The 19,997-nt window shown below is 31.8% G+C and overlaps 1 protein-coding gene across 1 annotated transcript in view; it reads left to right on the top strand.

Moving 5' to 3' along the window:
* The window catches only part of LOC129227619 (U3 small nucleolar RNA-associated protein 4 homolog), a 76,526-nt gene that overhangs the window by 15,802 nt on the left and 40,727 nt on the right, over positions 1-19,997 (top strand). Inside the window, exons 3-6 of the mRNA XM_054862206.1 lie at positions 3,650-3,775; positions 9,573-9,644; positions 9,724-9,808; positions 15,817-15,985. Of these exons, the coding sequence (XP_054718181.1) occupies positions 3,650-3,775; positions 9,573-9,644; positions 9,724-9,808; positions 15,817-15,985 (452 nt within the window). The remainder of the gene's footprint in view (positions 1-3,649; positions 3,776-9,572; positions 9,645-9,723; positions 9,809-15,816; positions 15,986-19,997) is intronic.

Raw genomic sequence — 19,997 nt, 5'->3', positions numbered from 1 at the left:
TAATACTTAATTTGCATTTTTTTTCTCACAAAATTCCTAAAAACAGACAAAAATTCCTGGATATACCCCTGTCCTTATCCTTAAAAAATTGTCAAAAATTAAGTTATACTTGACTCTCTGATTAACTATTTCTGCCGACAAAAATACATTTGAATGAGTAAAAGTTAGTCTTTGACTAAGACTTTTGAAATTTGGCTAACAGTTTAAAAATTTCGCTTATTTACTGGCGAACAACTCGAAATCCTTAGCGCGATCCCTGTTTTTGATTTAAAAAAAATAATAAAAAAATCACGAACCCTGGTATCTAATGAAAACTTCAAGATAAAGGAATATTCGAATTATCGAGACTCGACTGTAAATAAATTAAATAAACAATTCGTAATAATTTAATGTAGTACCATAATATGTACCTCAATGAAAAAAAATTATTAACAAACTTTGATGATTGAAAGTTTTTGTTTCATCTATAATTCTTTTTAATTTCGCAATCGCTGCAAAATCTGATTTTAATTTTTCTTCTACTACCCACCCCCTACTCTTTCACTTACCCTTTTTTAATTTACAGGAGAAATAATAGTAACACTTACTTGTCCAGTGTGTCAACTTAAAGAGGCACATTTCATCTGTTAGCCCCTTACATTCGCTCTGCCTCTCCCCGACCAATGCTGGGTGTTGTCCTCCATTGCTTCTTATTTTAGGGCTAATCTCCTGCCTACTTTTGTTTAAACAGTGAAAAGAAAACAAAGTTGTTCCACAAATTTCCATTTTACGCATGAAAAAAAGCACGAGAAATGAATTTAGATTGCTGGGAAATTAAACAAAAATCAAGACATGCAGTTTTTTGAGATAGATAGGTCGGACTGTACACGTTAAGTTCCAGTTAATTGGACCACATTGACATGGGATCAGTTCGGTCCTAATAACTGGCTGTTCCAATTAGGTGAACAGGACCTGTGTTGCAAGACCAAATATGCTGTACGTAATTTCATTAAAATGCTATTATGATTATTGTGATCAATACTGCCTGTAGTATATGACGAGCATATATACCAAAGTAATAATGCTGTTTAGTTAATTACTTCAGAAAAATTTAAGCAAATTCAACAAGATATTCATCAGTTGAATCACAATATTATGTATGAGTACAGTAGAAGACAATTAAAACACACACCTTGGGACCTGAGTTTTTGCGTTATACAGGTTTTGGCGTTACATAGGTCTTTTCACAAATTTTTAAACTAATATTCAAAATCTTACTAATATTATATATGCGAAAGTTTGTCTGTATGGATGTATGGATGTATGGATGGATGTATGGATGTTTGTTACTCTTTCACGCAAAAACTACTGAACGGATTTTGATGAAACTTTACAATAATATAGCTTATGCATCAGAATAACACATAGGGTAGTTTTCGTCCCGTTATGGGGGGCAAAACCCCCTTAGGGGGGCAATAAAACACAATTTTTGTATAAATTATCTAATATTGGGATGAAAAAATACTTGCACATATTTACATTATATGTCCATCGAAAGCTCTGATTTTTCTGCTGAAGATGGCACCTGTTCGAATATTCTAAGTAGAATAAAAAACGAGTTATGAACTTTTTAGATCCATGTTCGAAGGCTTTCCTCAACTCAATACAATATTTAGTGTATCATCTCAACTCCCTGTCGATAGCGACAATTGTTGTATTGTTGACTTTCTTTGCTTTTCGTGATTGTTCAAGGCTTTTCTCAAGTCAAATCTTGAAGTAAGATTTTTGCACAAGATTGGCAAATAATACATGATTTGGCTGATGATTTTCCATTTAAACGGAACTTTAATGTAATTAATGGTTTTTATTATTATTTATGCTGATTGAACACTTACTCATTGTCCAATCAACCAGCAGATCGCCAAAATGTTTGCAGAAAGATTTCCGTAGCTGATGCATTTGGCAGTTTTTTCAACGTTGCTGTTTTTGAAGCCGAAGACTACGTCATAATGTTTCTCAGCTTTCACCATGTAAACAAAATATCGCCAATCAAAGAATTTTCAAAAGACTTTTTTTACTGTGTTAAATAATCCAGCAACTAAATTAGGCAAATCCATAAACAGCACAAAAACTTCCATTAATTTTCCTTTTTGCACAATTTCAAACAATCACCAAATTGTATTACTTATTTTGGTAACATTTCGGATGAAACTGTTTAGCGCCATTTTATGGTGACCAAAAATATCTCAGCATCTGGCGACGATATCTCTGTAACGAAAATTAATATCATATCGTTTTACAAAGTAAGGAAAGAATGGGGGAGCATCATCGAAGGTACCCCGAAACGACTTTCGCAAATTCGGTAAAATCGCACCAAGAGCCACAATGATTGAAATTTCCCGAAATAACTAAAGCAAGTATAAGGGGATTACGAGCGCAGCTACTTTTTTTTAATCACTTCGTACTTCATTAGCCATACAGAGAAGGTTTTAGACTCCATGTTAAAAAAAAGTATCAACAGATTAATCTTTTTAAATATGAGAAGATTAATTTCATGTTTTTTTAAATTTGTATATGCTTAAATATAGTGCTTTCGTTTCTAAATCAATACTTCTTTGTTCTTTATACTTATTGCTATTTTAGTTTTATGGGTAAGGAAGAAACTCGATTTTTAAGCAAGTAATGATTTTTTCTAATAATTATTACTGACCCAGGCAACGCCGGGTATTTTTGCTAGTATATCTATATATTAGCACTTCAGAATGAGTTTTATCTGTAGTGAGTATTAAAGCACTAATAATATAATGAGTCATTCACAAATAAATATGTTTATTACAAAAAGTGAAATATCCTGCACTTCTGCTAGCTTCATGGTTTGCATAACAGCTGCATTTTTAAGAAACATCTGGTATTTTCATTTTACTGTGAATGCTAAATTTTCATTTACAAGCTTTGAATTACGATGAAAAGATGAAAAACTGATTCAAAATTTAATTTTCCTAACAATTTTTATGTTTGCAAGGCAAAACAGAGGGATTTTTTAAACTTTAAAACTTATTGTTTACTTCTGAAAAATTGTGCGGTTTATAGAGAATTGCGATATACAGGTTGGCGTTACAAAGGTATTCTACTGTTATACATTTTTCAAAATATTACCAAATTTCAATCAACGCCATAAGAATTATACATTGGAATGTATCCCATTGTTTTGAAAGTAATAATACACATTTTTTAAATAAATGCTGACTTAGCTAATGAAATTAAAAATTTCACTAAACTCGGACGTTTGCTTAAACAGTGCCTCCATTTGGTGAAGATTTTATTCAACATTGCCTTTGAAAATATTCCTGGATTTAATTGAAAATACAGGAACCAATAACTTTTAATGTATTGATTTTGAAATTTGCTAACTCACTTTAACTTTGCTTTGCATGGGTGATTTATAGGTTTTTCTTTTCTTATTTCTTCTCATGGTCTTTGACCTGATTAAATATAGATTTTTGGCCCTAAAACGCAATTAAAATTAGGTTAAGTGATGGGAAATGTTTTGGGTCTTTAGTATTTGGTTCGAATAAGTGGCTGGTCAGATTAGCAAGCGGTCCAATTAAGTGGTAAATGCATATATGTCTTGCAGTGTGTCCTTAAAATTTAAACCCCCAAAACATTTCAGACTATTCCAGGGTCAAGTGATACTTCAGAAAACGTTTCAGCTTTAGCATGGAGCCATGGTCGTCTATTTTCTGCTGGAATCTCTGGTTACATTGCTGAGCATGATTTTACCACTCATCTTCCAAAGGTAATATTTTCTTATATAAAAGTAATTATACTGTTTTGTTCTACAAAATTAGTCAAGATTACGTTAAAAAAAAATATTGTTCTTGAGGTTTCTTTGGACTATGTTTTCTTTTAAGATTATAACTAGAGATAGCACAAAGTGCATTTTAAGTGAAGCACCAAATACCGAAGTTTCGGCAAACTAATGACCAAAGCTTCAACTGCTCTGTATGTTGTGTTTTAGCATTAAATGCTCAATAAATACATATAACATTATATAATTCTCCATTTACTTTACTCCTTTTTTTTTCAACATTTTCAGATTACTTTGTTTTTTTTTTTTTTTAAATTAATACATATCACCAATAAGGATTTTACTTTTGCTTTTCACCTGGGTGGGCAAGGTTTTGGACACGACGGTAAAAACCCTGGTTTTTACCTTCCTGTCCAAAATCCAAATTTTTTTAAGTCAAATATTTCTTAAATGATCATTTTGGAGAGAAATATTATCAAATGCTCATTAATTAAACTCCACTAATATCTATATTTATGCATTAAGAATATTGCAGCAAAATACAAATCGATTAGATTACACCGCTTTAGCTAGAGACATATAGAGTAGCACTTTGGCCGAGTACTGAGTACCAAGTTCCAATTATGTTTTAAAAAGAACCACCAACACTAACATGTTGAATTTTGAACTCATTCGAATAGCAGTATACACCTATATATCTAAACAATAGTTTTTAAGACAGGATGCCAGCTGAAATTTAATTACACATTATTTAAAAGATTTTGTTTGTGTCAATAATTTTACAAAAAAATTATTTTTAAAATTTAAAATAAACAAATAAATAAAAGGTAGGATTAATCAAGTTAAAATTAAAACAAATTATATCAATCTATACTTCTAGGCGGCCAAACATAAATAATTTTTAAAAGCAAATAAAACAACATTAAAAGCACAAATGTGCAGAAACACTGCAGACATGTATTTCTGCATTACAAGGATTTTCATTGCATAAAATGTGAGCTAATGAATGTAAATTATCCGACTTTTGTCTGATGTCTTTAAATCCAAGGGCTCACATTTTGTGCATTGAATAAAGCATTCCTTGCAATGCCAAAACACGTGTCTGCAGTGTTCCTGCACATTTGTGCTTTTAACGTTGTTTTATTTTTTAAGAAAAGCTATTTTTATATTTCTTATAAATAATTTTGTTTGTGGCAAATATCCATTTAATAATATAAAAATTTCATATTTTCTGTACTTACCTTTTTTGCTCCATTTTTAATAAATGAGTTTCATTAACTTTACTCCATTGAAGCATAACAAACTTCCTTATTCTCAAAATTTAAATTTGACTTCTAAGTTTGAATTGTAAATGATTGCAGTATATTATATGCTTGCACTTTTTTATTAATTGTAAAATCTGCCTTGAACAATATTCAATTTTTTACAACTACTCGGTATTGGCCGAGTACCTGATCAAAATTTGGCCGAGTACGGAATAGTTTCCGAGTATTCGGTACGTCTCTAGCTTTAGCATAGTTTTGGACGGTTTTGGGCAGAAAACCACCTATCCTGTCCTAAACCAGTTTTGGACAGTCCAAAACCCAATCCTGCTTTGCACTGGTAGTACCAGAAGAGCACATATTCATTAGATCAAGTAATATAAAGCATTATTTAGAATATTAAAGGCATGCTCTACAATTAAGTTAAAGTTTATAATAACCAAATGATATGAACAAATATTAAACCATTGAATTATCCAGTAGTAAAGTACCTGCTATTTACCTGTAGATTATGTGTTAATAATAATAAATATTTAAAAATTCTTAAATGCAAAATGTTTGAAGTTTTCATGACTTTATAAAAGTTATATCATGCGTTCTTTCTTACTAGTCTTTGATTTAGCATTTATTTTAGAGAAGGATTTAAAAATGTCACAAGTTCAAAAATGTTGACAGATTAATACATCTATTTAAAACACTAAAATACCGTACCTATAATTTTAAAACAAATTTCTTCAGGATGCCCATTTGTTGCATATCTGCCCTTGTAAATATAAATAACATCACTATTGTTATAAGTTTCAAAGCTAGAAATCTTTGAAGAATGCTTAATGCAGTATATTTACATATATAGCTTCATTTTAAAACTTAAGTTTCTAAATAAAATTATAAACTAAATATAGCATCATGTAACTTTCAATAGATTATATTGTTAATAAACATTTTATTGTTGAATGATTTCTGGATCCAAGGGTTCAATACACAAATTTTAAAATTGAATATACATTTTTGTTATGGTTTACCATAAGGTCCAATTTGAATTTATAAGATAAATATCTTATACAATAATAATTGTAAAAAAAAATTCACAACATAAATTGTTTCAAGCCGAAGCAGCTGAATCACAGCTTATGGTTCAGTCAGACCAAAGCTTGGTGGAATGGCCAAGCTTCATTCCATCTCTAATTATAACTTACGGAATACTTTAGGTAAAAAAAAATTAATTTATCATTGAGAAAAAAGTTACAAAACAAATAAGTGTTAAGGTGTTTGCTATCTGACTTTTGCTTGCTTTTATTAACAAAAAAAAAAAAAAAAAAATCTTTTTATTAAGAGTGCAGCTATTAATTTAGCTAATACTGTATTTTGCTCAATAGCATTTAGATGTAACTAGTCGACCCGTGCGGAACTCCGCACTGTGCTTCGAATCGTTTCATAAGGTATTTCGCTCTTTAAGAATTTCAAAGGAAGAACATTATGAAGAAGAACCGAAAAAAAAGTAAGCGCAGAAGAGAAGGCATGTAATTTAAAGACATCAGTAACAAAACCTCGTTAAATACAACGTTGTGATAATTTGATCATAGCTCACCTTTTGGTCGTACATATTTTCAATTCAAACATGAATAGCATTAAAAGTGTGGCTGAGTAGTGACTCGTGAAAAAGCAATAATTGTGCATGTAAAAAAACAGGTTGTGGCAAATACAGTCCTGCCCATGTGAGCATCTGACGGGAAAAAAAGAAATATTAAAGAGATATTTATTGGCACGGATTCGAATTGGCGCCGTTCTGATTAACAGCCCGACACCCCTACAAACCTAGCAATTGCGCCTTCCTTTTCGAAAGCTATTCATTGAAGGAATGCGTAGTAAAAAACAGCAAAAAAGCTTCTAGCCAAAAAAAGAAAAAAAAAATATAATAATAAGATCATGCTTCTATGTTTTGTCATTAACTAGCATGATACGATTTGAAATTATTCGAAAAGCATGGAATTTGATTAAAGAATGACGAAGATCTCACGTAGCGATTGAAACGAATATTCTAGAGAAGTAATAAATTAGATTGAAAATAAGTGTTTTTATCTTTGAACATTGAACTATTTCACATAGAAGGTTGCTTTAACTGTTACGACTTAAATACCCGCACATGTTTCTCTTTTAATCGAACACTTAAAATTCAAAACCAAAACCAGTTGAACTGAGTCCGTTTTTTAAGTGTAATTTTTCGAACGTAGACAAAATGTTTTTTTTTTCAGCAGAAAGCAGAGGAGTAGAAAATGATTTCTTGCTAATGAAGTTGATAATAATTTTAATGCTTTATATTGTATTCGCGCGAATAAAAAATTAAAGGTTTACTGGGTGAAACTCGTAGTTTTAATTTGGCGTAGTATTTTTTCATTTGTACAAAAGGTCGAACACTGCTGTTAGAAACATCTACATTTCAGCATACAATGAAAATGTTTTTCTGCACAAAAAGGATTTCCTTTAGGTAAATCTAATACTTTTTTATGCTTACATTATGCTGAGTGGTCTGGATGTAGTCAAAGCTTAAAAAAAAGGAAGAACACTCTTCGATTAACAGTCAACTTATCCGAATGATAACTGTTGCCTGCATAAAGGAGTCAAAACACCAAGTAGCATTCCCACTGCATTTATTTTATTACGTTTGTATGTTATGAGTACATGTAATGCGTAATATTATAAATTTGATATTCTTTCGGACAGCCCAAACTTGCCCGAAGTTCAGATAGTTTATAGCCGAACGCTCTACCGAAAAATCTTATCAATTTAATCGAACAACTAAGTCCAGTGCTTTTAAGCTTTATTAAAATATGAACACACACACAGGCTATTTTTTTTCTTTTTTGCCGAAAGCGACGTAAAAAATGGAAAACTGCATTAGAATTTTGCTTTTAAAAAATGCATAAGAACTACAGGCAGCATCAAGGTTTTGAAACAGCAAGGGGCGTTTTCGAAAACTTGATTCTTCGATCGTAAGTGTTTTTTCTTCATTAGCCAGCCTGATAAGTTTTAAAATGAGAAGGGAATAATATATAAGATAAGATATTGAAGAAATATTTTTTTATTCTTGAAAATTTTTACAATTTGTTACCGCATGCTGCTTGAACCGTTATGACTTAGATGGCAGCACGTGTTCATCATTTAACAGCACGGTTAAAATACAAAATAATATGAACTATGCTCTTTTTTAAGGGTAGCTTTTCGAATGTAGTAAAAATGTGATAAGCTATTTGTTTTTTTGCAAAAAAAAAAAGAAAAAATATATATTTTATCCTTCAAATTGAGGTAGTAATTTTTTTTATTTGTACAAAGAGTCAAAAACTCATTAGAAGAATATATATTTCAATATACGATTTATTATTTTTTTCTGAACAAAAAAGAATTCTATTGTAGTCTGAAATCTTAAACCTGTTACTTATATTTTCACTTACATTATGCTTTAATTTTCTTACAAGAGCCAAAGCTTAAAATGAGAAAAAAAAAAAAAAAAGCGTACAATTCCGAAGTAATTTAGCACAAAGTCGCTTCAAGTTTTCATATCAGCAAGGAGCGTTTCCTTCTCATTTATTCTATTCCTTCATAGTTGTTATTCACTTAATTAAGTGTTCATGTAATGCGCGATATTTCTCCAATTTTTTGTTGCAGATTGTCCGGACGTGGGCCTGAACACGCATTCTCCTGGTTACGAAGAGAACGCTCTGCCGATCAAGCTATTCAGCTCTGTCGGTCATAGCGCAAATTAAAGTTATAAGTTTAACCGAAAACCTCATTCTGGTTCTTTAAAACAGGTTTTTCGGTTGAAAAAACCAATTTTTAGACCGTGGGTCTATTTTTCGTCAGTAGCCAGCACCATAAGCTTTAAAATAAGGCGTAAATCAAAGAAACCGATCAAGAATTGAGGAAAATCTGGCGTAGAAACCAAAAACAGGCTACAGAAATAATATATAAGGATAATATGTTTCAGCCACAATTTTCCTGTTTTACTTGTTTTCTTTTAGCCACCAGGGGTGATTGTGTTCCGGTATTTTACCGAATTTCCGGTATTTTCGGGCATATTTCTGGTATTTTTATGTCCGAAAATACCGGAATTATGTTTTTTTTTGTTATGCTTTTATCTCCCTACCTCTGCAATTTTTTTAAATTTATATAATACTCATCAAATATACCTGCAAGAGCATTAAGATGGACACCTATCCCTTAAGATGAACAAATGTCAAGATAATTTTGTATAACATCAGCTCAAAAGTAACTTTGTAACCCATTAAAATTTTAATCAAATGTACCCACACTATTTTGACTCTGACTATTGAGCTATTTAATACTATAGCATAGGTGCACTTAAGTAATAGGGGCCGAAGATTACCCCCCCCCCCCCCTCTCGCTTTGAAACTTTCAGGTATTTTTTGATAAACTCACAATCACCCCTGAGCCACTTTTGTACTGCCTTTTATTGTTTTCAGTAAATTAAGATAATCTGTTTTTGATCTAAAACTTTTATTTTTCAGTATGAAGTACTTGTTACTTCTGGATGTCCTATTAGGTGTATGAGCTTCAATGACCTGAGAACTTGCTTAGCTGTAAGTTTAAATGTTTGCTTCATGTTAATATTCCTGCATTCATCTGATTGCTTTTTAATGTTTCATGTTTTGTTTTAAGATTGGAAATGACGATGGGCATGTGGTTTTGCATGATCTTTCTCCTAATTACTTAGACTTCCAAAAGAAGCTAGACAAGCAAGAAGGTAACATTAGTATCCGTACCATGAACTCACTCGTAGTTTAAATTTTCATTCTAAAAATAACGATTTTTTTTTCTTCTGCAAAAATCCTTATCCAATCCCTATTTAATGAGCAAAGAGTAAGATAAAATTGTGTTGCATTTAATAAAGTTTTTACTTTTAATCACTGATGTAATTACTCATTATCAACATTTTTTTTGCTGTGTAGTGCTAAAGTTTTCAGTCCCGAATAGATAGAGATTGATTGGTTTTGAAACGAAATATTTGGAGATGGCATTTTGGATGTAGGATTTTTTGTAGCATATAGATTGGAATAAAGGGAAACCAGATGGTGCAATATCAGGTGAGTATGGTGGAGGGAAACCCTTTAACTTTAGGTCATTAATTTTGTGAATCGTTCGACTTGAGCAGTGTGGTCGAATATTATCATTTTACAGGATAACTCATTTTTTGCTGATGATAGTGGGAATACTCTCAACACAAATAATGCATCATTTGATTTCTCTTTCTTCCTGTCGCTAACAGACTTTCTATGAGACAAAAAACTTGTACAGTTGGCTTGTGTCCAAGATACAATTTCCAGATATTTTGCTCCAAAAATCAATTAATTTTTATCAGTGGTGGTTCTTGCCTTGAAAAAGTGAGGGGGCCAGATTATGGGTGCGCTCGTATCACCCCCCCCCCTCCCGGTGAAAAAGAAGAAATTAAAAAATTTTCTTTTTAATATTTAAACTTTCTGAAAATAATTATGTGTGTTAAATAAAAAAAATTGAATTCATTTTAAATACAGGGCAAGCTACAAAATACTTAAACTACTAAGTAAATCACGAAATATATAACATCATGTTTGTCCTTGATTGCCGGCAGGGTCACTGGCATCACTTTCACCCCCTGACTTTCAAAAATAAAATTTAATTATTCAGATGGGGAAAAGCTACAAACTACATCCCGAAAATTATTAATCTCACGTTTATGTCCAGTACGCTTTCTGGCGCTGTAGTTCGCCTCCCTTGCAGCACCGATAAGGGACTGCAAAGGAGGCACTTTCACCCACTGGCTTTTCAAAATGAATGAATATATTTTAAAAAGCAATACTAATCTAATATTTTTAATAATAATATTTTAAATCTTTTAATAACTAATTATTTGAAATGAGTAAAATTAATTTTATTTTAAGCGAGGTCAAATTACAAAAGGGCAAAAATATTGTGATCAGAGAAATACGTAAAATTTTTAAACTAATTAACTTCAACAGAGACTAAAATACATCTCAGTATAAATAAAAAAATTAGATAACTAAATTTAAAAAAAACAACTAAAAATAAATAAATACAAAAAAAACTAGTAAAAAAAAATCTTAGCGATTTACATGCGGATGTACCCTTCTGTATGTGAAACTGCCGGCACCTATGGATAGCATAAGATTCAGAATTCTTATGCAGGCAAAGAAAAAAAATATCGAACTCCTTTTATTTTCTCCAAATTATTGATAACTTGTCACTTTTTTTTTGAAACTACATGAGCAGTAATTTAAAGCAAGTAATAATTTCTGTGTAACAATGGAAAGACATTTTTTGAATTAAAAAAAAAAATCTTGTAACGATATATGCACACACATACATACAACACAACACACAACAGTGGTGCATCTAGAAAATAACTTTTAATGGGGGGAGGGGCACAATAGGAAAGAAATCTCATCAATTTGATTGATTTGATTTGCTTATCAAATCTTTCAATTTTGAAACTTGTTGTTTTAAAATCGCAATTTTAGACGTCTTTGATGATGTTAGGGGAAAGAAAGGTACAGGGGACTCCATGGAAATTTGTAGAAATCGATGCCTTAAAACGCTGTTACAGTCCATATTTATTGACGTTAGGGTAAGGGATGGGGCTCCAGGACTCTCCCCGATCGCTTTATTTATTTACTTATTTATTTATTTTCTGAAAAATAAATAAAAATCAATTTCTCTTTCTCCCTCCAATTTTTTGAAACTGCAGTTCCCTCTTTGCAATTGTCGACAAACTTTCAAGATTTTTACAGGAAGAGGTTCTAGAGTTCTCCCTTTGAATTTTTTTTCAAAATTGAATATCACGGATATCACAATGATTTAACATACAATTTTAGAAACTAAATTAAAAATGCGAAGAAGTAGTAATTTTTAAGGTATGTTCAAATCTAATATAAAAAAATAATCTAAAAAATGATTATTTCATTTCTAAATTGTTACAGTAGAAGACCGTTATAATGCCGACCTAAATAAGGCAGTTCTCTATAAAACGCACAACCTTTCAGAAGTAAACAATACGTTTTGAAGTTTAAAAAATCCCTCTGTTTTGCTTTGCAAGCACAAAAATTGTAAGGAAAATCAAATTTTGAAATAGTTTCTCATCTTTCCATCTGAATTCAAAGCTTTTAAGGGAAAATTAGTACTTACAGTAAATAGAAAATACCAGATGGCTCTTGAAAATGCAGCTGTTATGCAAATCATGAAGCTAGCAGAAGTGCAGGATAATGCACTTTCTTTTGATTGTGAAACATATTTATTTGTGAACAACTAATTGTAATATTGGTGCTGTAATACTCATTGCAGATAAAACTCATTCCGAAGTGCTAATATATAGATATATTCTGAATATTAGTCTCAAAATTTGTGAAATGAGTCATTCCATTTCAAATCAAGCAGGCAGGTATGAAAAGTCATATGACCATCACCGATTTTTTTGAAAAAAATACAGTAGTTACAACTAAGGGACATATGCAATATCCCAAAAGGGTTTTGCAAGAAAATTTTTTTTTTCTTCAGTTACAGCAAATTAAAATTCTGCACAAAATCCGCCATTTTGGAAAAAAAACGGCAAAACACTCCATTTGAAATGGACACTATTTCAAAAATATTTAACCTATTTGAATAATTCTTTTTTCTAAAAATAAATAAAGAACCATATATCCTCTAGACATCGTTTTTTAAAGTTTAGTTAGGTTTTTTGATAAAGAAAAAAATTCATTTTTGCCGCGAAGAAACTGCATTTTTACCGATTTTATGTTTTTTTCCCCCATAAAAAAAAGTTTTTTTTTACTAAACGGAGATGGCAGTCTAATGCCCTTATATGATAGTTTCATAACATATTTTATTATAATCCTTGGATGCATACAGTCTCGGAAATAAAATTTAAAATTTTGAAAATTTTCAAAAACTAGCGATTTTTGAAGTGATTTTACTCAAAAAACCTATTTTTTAAAAATCTCAAAATTGGCTCATTTGAACCTTATATAATGTTTAACAAGTGGATGTACACCGCATCCCGTATTTTTTCCCATAAAATGTTTTATGATTTTTTGAAAGTGACCTTATCGCCCATGGCATCATGTAAAATAAAAATTTCTAATAATTTCAGTAACTGAAATTCTGATTATATTAATGTCTAATAGCTACAATAACGGTGCACTTTATCAGGAACAACTAAAATCTTACTGACTTCTACTAATATATCAGTAACAAACCGCTTTTGATGACTGTGTGTAGCCTTTAGATAGAAGAGCATTTTGTGATTATATTAATGACTAATAGCTACGATAATGATGTACTTTATCACTAACAGTTAAAATCTTCCCCCTTTTTTTTATTATAAATATTAGGTTATTTTGTCTCCAAAGCTATGCATTCACCGTTACTTTCATATGCAGCAACGAATAATATTTTTTCTCTTTCAATTCTCTTTCTCTTCAACTCAGTTACGCGACAGGGAAAACCATCAAAAGGAAGAACAATACAATGCATTTAAAATGATTAATTTTAATTTCGTGCTTTGGTTGTCATTGGCGAATGTTGTCACATAATTTTTGGATCCTACCTCGTATGATTACTTTTAAACGTAAGAATATGTAAACTAAATTCAAACCGCAAAGCTCACTTGTAGTTTAAGAATTGAAAAGGCCCACCTGTTCTATGAGAGAAGTAATCAATTGAACATGGTTGTAAGTTGAGGTAACCAAACATATCTCACCAAAGGTAGCTTTTATAGCCAGGGATCCAATTTCTAACAAAAGAAGTGCAGGATCCCTATAGTCTTCAGAACTTATTTTAATTCTTAAGTGGCCTGGGCGGTCATTCCAAGCTCGTCAGCTTGTGAGATCGAGATTTTCGCTCACGCGATCGGTTGTGATGTATAAATGTCACAAAGTAGTATTCTAATCTACTCGAACTTAGCTTGCGGCTAGGTTCGAGTAGATTAGAATACTACTTTGTGACATTTCTACATCACAACTGATCGCGGTGAGCGAAAATCTCGATCTTGCAAACTGACGAGCTTGGAATGACCGCCCTAAATTCGGTCAAAAATACAAAAATTTGAGTGAAACAAATAAGGAAGTATGGGAGCTCAGCTCCCATAACAATTAGGCGCTGATCAGCAGAAAAATATATTTATATAACGAAGTACAAAAAGACAAATTGACTGGGTCATCAGAAGCGGTTTGATACTGCTATATTATTAAAAGTCAGTAAAATTTTACTTGTTGCTGATAAAGTGAACCATTATTGTAGCTATTACGCATTAATATAATCAGATTTTCAGTGACTGAAATTATTAGAAATTTTTATTTTACATGCATGCCATGGGCGATAAGGTCACTTTCAAAAAATCATAAAACATTTTATGAGAAAAAATACGGGATGCGGTGTACATCTACTTGTTAAGCATTATATGGGGTTCAAATGAGCCAATTTTTAGATTTTTAAAAAATGGGTTTTTTGAGTAAAATCACTTCAAAAATCGCAAATTTTTGAAAATTTTCAAAATTTCAAATTTTTTTCCTGAGGCTGTATGCATCTAAGGATTACAATAAAATATGTTATGAAACTATCATATAAGGGCTTTAGACTGCCATCTCCGTTTAGTAAAAAAAACTTTTTTTTCATGGAGAAAAAAAATCATAAAATCGGTAAAAATGCAGTTTCTTCGCGGCAAAAATGAATTTTTTCTTTATTAAAAAACCTAACTAAACTTTCGAAAATGATGTTTAGAGGATATGTGGGTCCTTATTTATTTTTAGAAAAAAAATTATTCAAATAGGTTAAATACTTTTGAAATAGTGTCCATTTCAAATGGAGTGTTTTGCCGGTTTTTTCCAAAATGGCAGATTATGTGCAGAATTTTAATAGGCTGTAACTGAAGAAAAAATTTTTTTCTTGCAAAATCCTTTTGGGATATTTCATATGTCCCTCAGTTGTAACTACTGTAATTTTTTCAAAACAATCGGTGATCGTCATGTGACAGACCCTGCCTGATCTGAAATGGAATGGCTCAAATGATCTATATAACGCAAAAACCTTTATAAGGCAAAAGCTCTGGTCCCAAGGCGTGCGTTATAACGGTCTTCTACTGTATTATAGTACGCTAATTACTTGAAGACAAAGAGCAAAGAAAAGAACAAACATAGTCTGAATCGAGTAAGAACATTCAAGCTATGTAAAATAAACAACATACCGGCAGGGTAACAGTGTCGGCGAATCCTGCTGCAAATATTGAGGTTCAATGCGTTGGTGTTGAAGAAAAAAAAACTGACACACACACACAGATAATCCGCGGCAGCGTACCATCCGCACCTCATTAATTTTACACTTTTGTAATAGATAATCCGCATAAAAATACAATACAATTTTTTTTTTAATTTCATATACGTTCGCACAAAAAAAAAGGAAAAAAAAAGAAAAGAAAAGTTGTCTGAAAAAAGTGAGGGGAACCGGGCCTCTCCCACGAGCCGCCACTGATTTTTATCTACCCCAGATTGAAAATTTGCATACTAGTTGGCAAAGGGCTGTTGATAATGAGGATGATTACATCGTTGATTAAAAGTAAAAAATTTTGAAAAGTGATTTGTTAAAAAAAAGGACACCACTTTCTGGTCTTTTAACTACTTTAACTTAAAAAACTTTTTAAAAAAAAATTTATATATTGTACATCTTTGACTTTATTTATTTAAATCTCTAACTGTTGAATTGTTTCAGGTGGCATCATATGTTTAGACTGGCACAAAGATGGTAACATTATTGTTACTGGTTCAATGGACGTTATTAGGGTTTGGAATGTCGAAACTGGACATGTGGTGAATCGTATCATTTTGAGTCGAGCTTCAAAAAACACACCTACTATTGTGTGGTGTATCGCTGTTACTAGGTAATGTATACCTTATAAGTTGCTTTGAAGTACTTCACTACAATCTGTCAGTTTTAGGTTGTTGGATATTTCAGTGGCATCTTTATTTATTTATAAGTTTCAAAAGTCCCTCTGTGTATATTAAAATTTAAACTGCTAGTCTGAGAGTAATTTTTGATATACAATTATGACAATTAGTGTTTCTGGAAAATATTGGCTCAAGGGAAAAGAATTTGGATGTTGCCACTCTCAAAAATAATGCAGGCAGGGGCGGCAAATAGGGGGGTCAAGAGGGGGCGCTCGCACCCCCAAATTTTTTTCGCAGAATGATAGAAATGTGTGAATTTAATTTAGGAAAGTCGGAAATCAAAGTTCATAAAAAAAAATCTCGGTGGTTCTCAGAAACTATTTGATGAAACTCGACACATTCCCAGACTATAAAAAGTGTTTTTCGTTATTTGGATGATTACTTAAAAATTCATAAAGTATTTTCCGGCCTTCCAGAACATAGAAAACTGATAGAGAACCATGGTTAAGTTTAACTAAAGAAGACATTTTCTCATATAGGCTAAATATTTCATACTTGTGTGCCCAGTGTAACGATGGTATGTCCAATATGAGAGGCCCGTGCAAAGTAGTGTGACTGCATGATTTTCACAAGAATATTCTTATGTATTATTTCTGTAGCCTGTTTTTTGCTCCTACGCCAGATCTTCCTTAATTCTTAATCGATTTCTTTGATTTACACCTCATTTTAAAGCTTATCATGCAGGCAAATGATGAAAAATAGACTCACGGTCTAAAAATTCTCTTTTCTGTCAAAAAAAAAACCTGTTTTAATGCACCGGATTGAGGTTTTCGGTTAAAATTATAAGTTTAACTTTCGCTGTGAATGACAGAGCTGAATAGCTCAATCGGCAGAGCGTTCGAATGATAACCAGAAGAAGAAAACATCTTCAATCCGCTACCCTTAATTTTCGGACAATTCAAACCACAGTTCAATCACAACTGATCTGCGCACCATACTACCCTAGTTCAATCTACAGTTGAACTGAAAATAGTTTTTGCATATTGAAGATGTGTATTTCAATCAAACGTGAAACTTTTCAAACAAAGTCTTCTTCCAAGCCAAAGAAAAAAAAAAGTGACATAAATCCACATGATGATGTGAAGTCAAACGTTGATTTTTTAAATTTTGTATGAAGTAATAAGTTTAATTTCGGATGAAATTATCACAAGATTTGATGATAATTATTTTTCTGTATGGTTAGTATATTATCTGGATTGGATTTTTGAAAAGAAAAATAAAACGTTCCAGTTATGAAAAAAATTTTTAGCATTAGGCAAGAAAAATTACAAGCAATATACCAACAGACCGGTTATCATGTCCAGAGACTGCAGTTTTGTCCTTGTTATGAAATCATCAATCTGGAATAGTGAATAACAGAGCTGGAGGCAGATGATATCTCATTGAAGGCTGAAAGTGCCGACGAGACTAGATTATTCAATGATGAAAAATTAAGCTCCTCACAATTTTTGAAGTTGCCTGGGTGATTTTGAAGAGCAAGATGTAAAAAGTGTTTTCATACAAAACTTTGCTACTTCAATTACGTTTTAACTATTCCAATCAGCTCAGCTAGTAGAGAAAGATTTTTTTATGTCTCAGGAGGTTAGAGAATTATTTTCGAAGCACAATGGGCAAAAAATTCAAACGAAGTCATACATGCTGAAGGGCATGAACTTTCTCACCATCTTTTATGTTTAGCTGTACTGGCAAAACAGCACGACATTGGGCACTGATAGATTAGTATTGTTTCTAAACTCTAATTTTTATTCATACTAAGCCGATTTTATGACCACTTCCTGTTAGCTAATGTGTGTTTGGGACCGCAGTGTGGTAATACGTACTTATTTAAGAAACTTGACCCCCCAAATGAACTGCTGAAATGCCGCCCCTGAATGCAAGGGAACCGTGAGGAGGGGGAGAGGATTAATTGATTTCATTTAAACAATAATATCATCATTTCTAGATTTACAACAAACTTTCGAAGTTTGATCTTTATTTTTGAGTACTATGCGGGAGACCTAAATCTATATATGTATATATATATATATATATATATATATAATAATAATAAAAGTGAAAAATATTGAAAAGACCACACCAAGAGCCCATAGATGCGCAACACAGCAAAACTAAAAAGCCAAGTAAATATAAAATTAAGCAAACAGAGTTACAAATATTAAACAAATTATAAATAACAAATGATGATAAAAAGGAAAAATGCAAACAGCTATTAAGTAGGAATAGAAAAAGAGTGAATCCAGAGCTCATCAGCCGTGGAGGATTCATTAATTATGGTCAAAAGACCAAAATTTTAACTATAAACTAGAAGAGAATGCTTAAGCTCCAGTACATGTAATATAGAGTAACAATGGGCAAACGCACCACTTGCTAAGCTAAAAACAATAAACTAGAGCTCAAACCTAAAACTAAAAGCAGGGGGTTTCGCCTCGACTAATTAGGAAAACAAGTTCCGATAATTAGCCTTCCACGGGACAGTACCTGCCAATAACAAAATTGTCTTACCTTGAAATCCGCGTAAACAAATCCTGTCCATTGTTCAGCCTGATAAAAAAGCCAATCCATTTGTCAACAAAACATTAAAAACATAAAAACATATCCGGAAATCGGTCCATAGACATACCGAGTCGCCTGTTTCGCACGTGTAAAAATTTATCCACCACGGTGATTCTTAAAAAAATGGTTTGTCACGGTTGTATCATACATTTACACAGTTAAACAGTTTCAAAAGAAGCGAAATGTTCATCGAAGGCTATACTTAAGCAGATGTTTTCAACTAGATTTTTAGGGAAGTTATTATTAAAAAGTAAGTTTTTGAGTACTGAAATTTCTTGCTTAAATGCAGAAATGGTATTGCAAATTCTTTTAATTCTGATAGCTTGTTTCGCAAGCAGAAAAATTAGAAACCGAAAGATGTAAATCATAAAGTTTACGTTCAATAAACGATAAATGTTTCCTAGTTTCCTGGATCGAAGCTCTGAGTAAAGCCAATTTCGACCGAAAGATTACTTTGTCAATTTTGACAGAACGTGGTAAATTACATTTCAAAGAAATAAACTTCGGAATAATTTTCTTCCGCCTACACTCTTGAAGAAATTTTAAATGGTTCAAAAAACGAAATTTCTTAATCCGAAGATTGGCAAACCTATTGATTTGAGACATAATCAAAAGCAAAAACGAAACTAAATGAGAATAAACAAAATTAAACAATAACAGAATGAATAAGAAACAAGAAGTGAAAAGTCACGATCAAAATACAACAATAAACAAAAATTCCGAAAACAAAAACCCAAATTGTATAAAGGGTGGAAAATGTAAACGTAAGGCCCGTTTAAGCCACAAGTAAGATAAATAAATACCTTTGTGCTGAACAGTAAAGTAAGACAAAACAACGTAAGCAGAAGCACAAATTTGTAAATTACAGCAGACATGTGTTTCGGCGTTACAGGGAACGCCTTTTTCAATGCAAAAAATAATGAGCTTATGGATGCAAAGACATCCGACAAAAGCCAAGAGCAGATAAGCATGCAGCTTAAAAGATAAAAACAGCAGATTAGCCAAACACCAATGACAAAGTTATAAACCGATCCGGAACCAATAGGAATGCAAGCAAAGGCCAAGAGCCTTTGCTTGTTGTTGCTTTGTTGTTTTGCTTAATTGTTGTGGAATTTATTGAATTAATTGTAGTTGTAAACTTGCCTATATTGGACAGACTCGGCGTGCTTTAAAAATTCGCTTGAAAGAGCATCAAAATTATGTGAAAAAACAACAATTAAATAAGTCTAGTATTGCTCAACGCTGTTGGGATTCGAATCACTCTTTTGATTTTAACTCTTATCAGATTATCCAAAAATGCCCCAATTCATCAGATCTTGACTTTTGGGAATCCTTTCATATTTTGAGGAACAGTTCTAACTTAGTTAACGATCTTAGTGCAGTTCCATATTT

This window comes from Uloborus diversus, chromosome 8, assembly GCF_026930045.1.
Source record: "Uloborus diversus isolate 005 chromosome 8, Udiv.v.3.1, whole genome shotgun sequence".
NCBI classification, from domain to species: domain Eukaryota; kingdom Metazoa; phylum Arthropoda; class Arachnida; order Araneae; family Uloboridae; genus Uloborus; species Uloborus diversus.
Note: the sequence above shows the minus strand (reverse complement) of the source record. Positions and strands in the feature narration are given on the sequence as shown.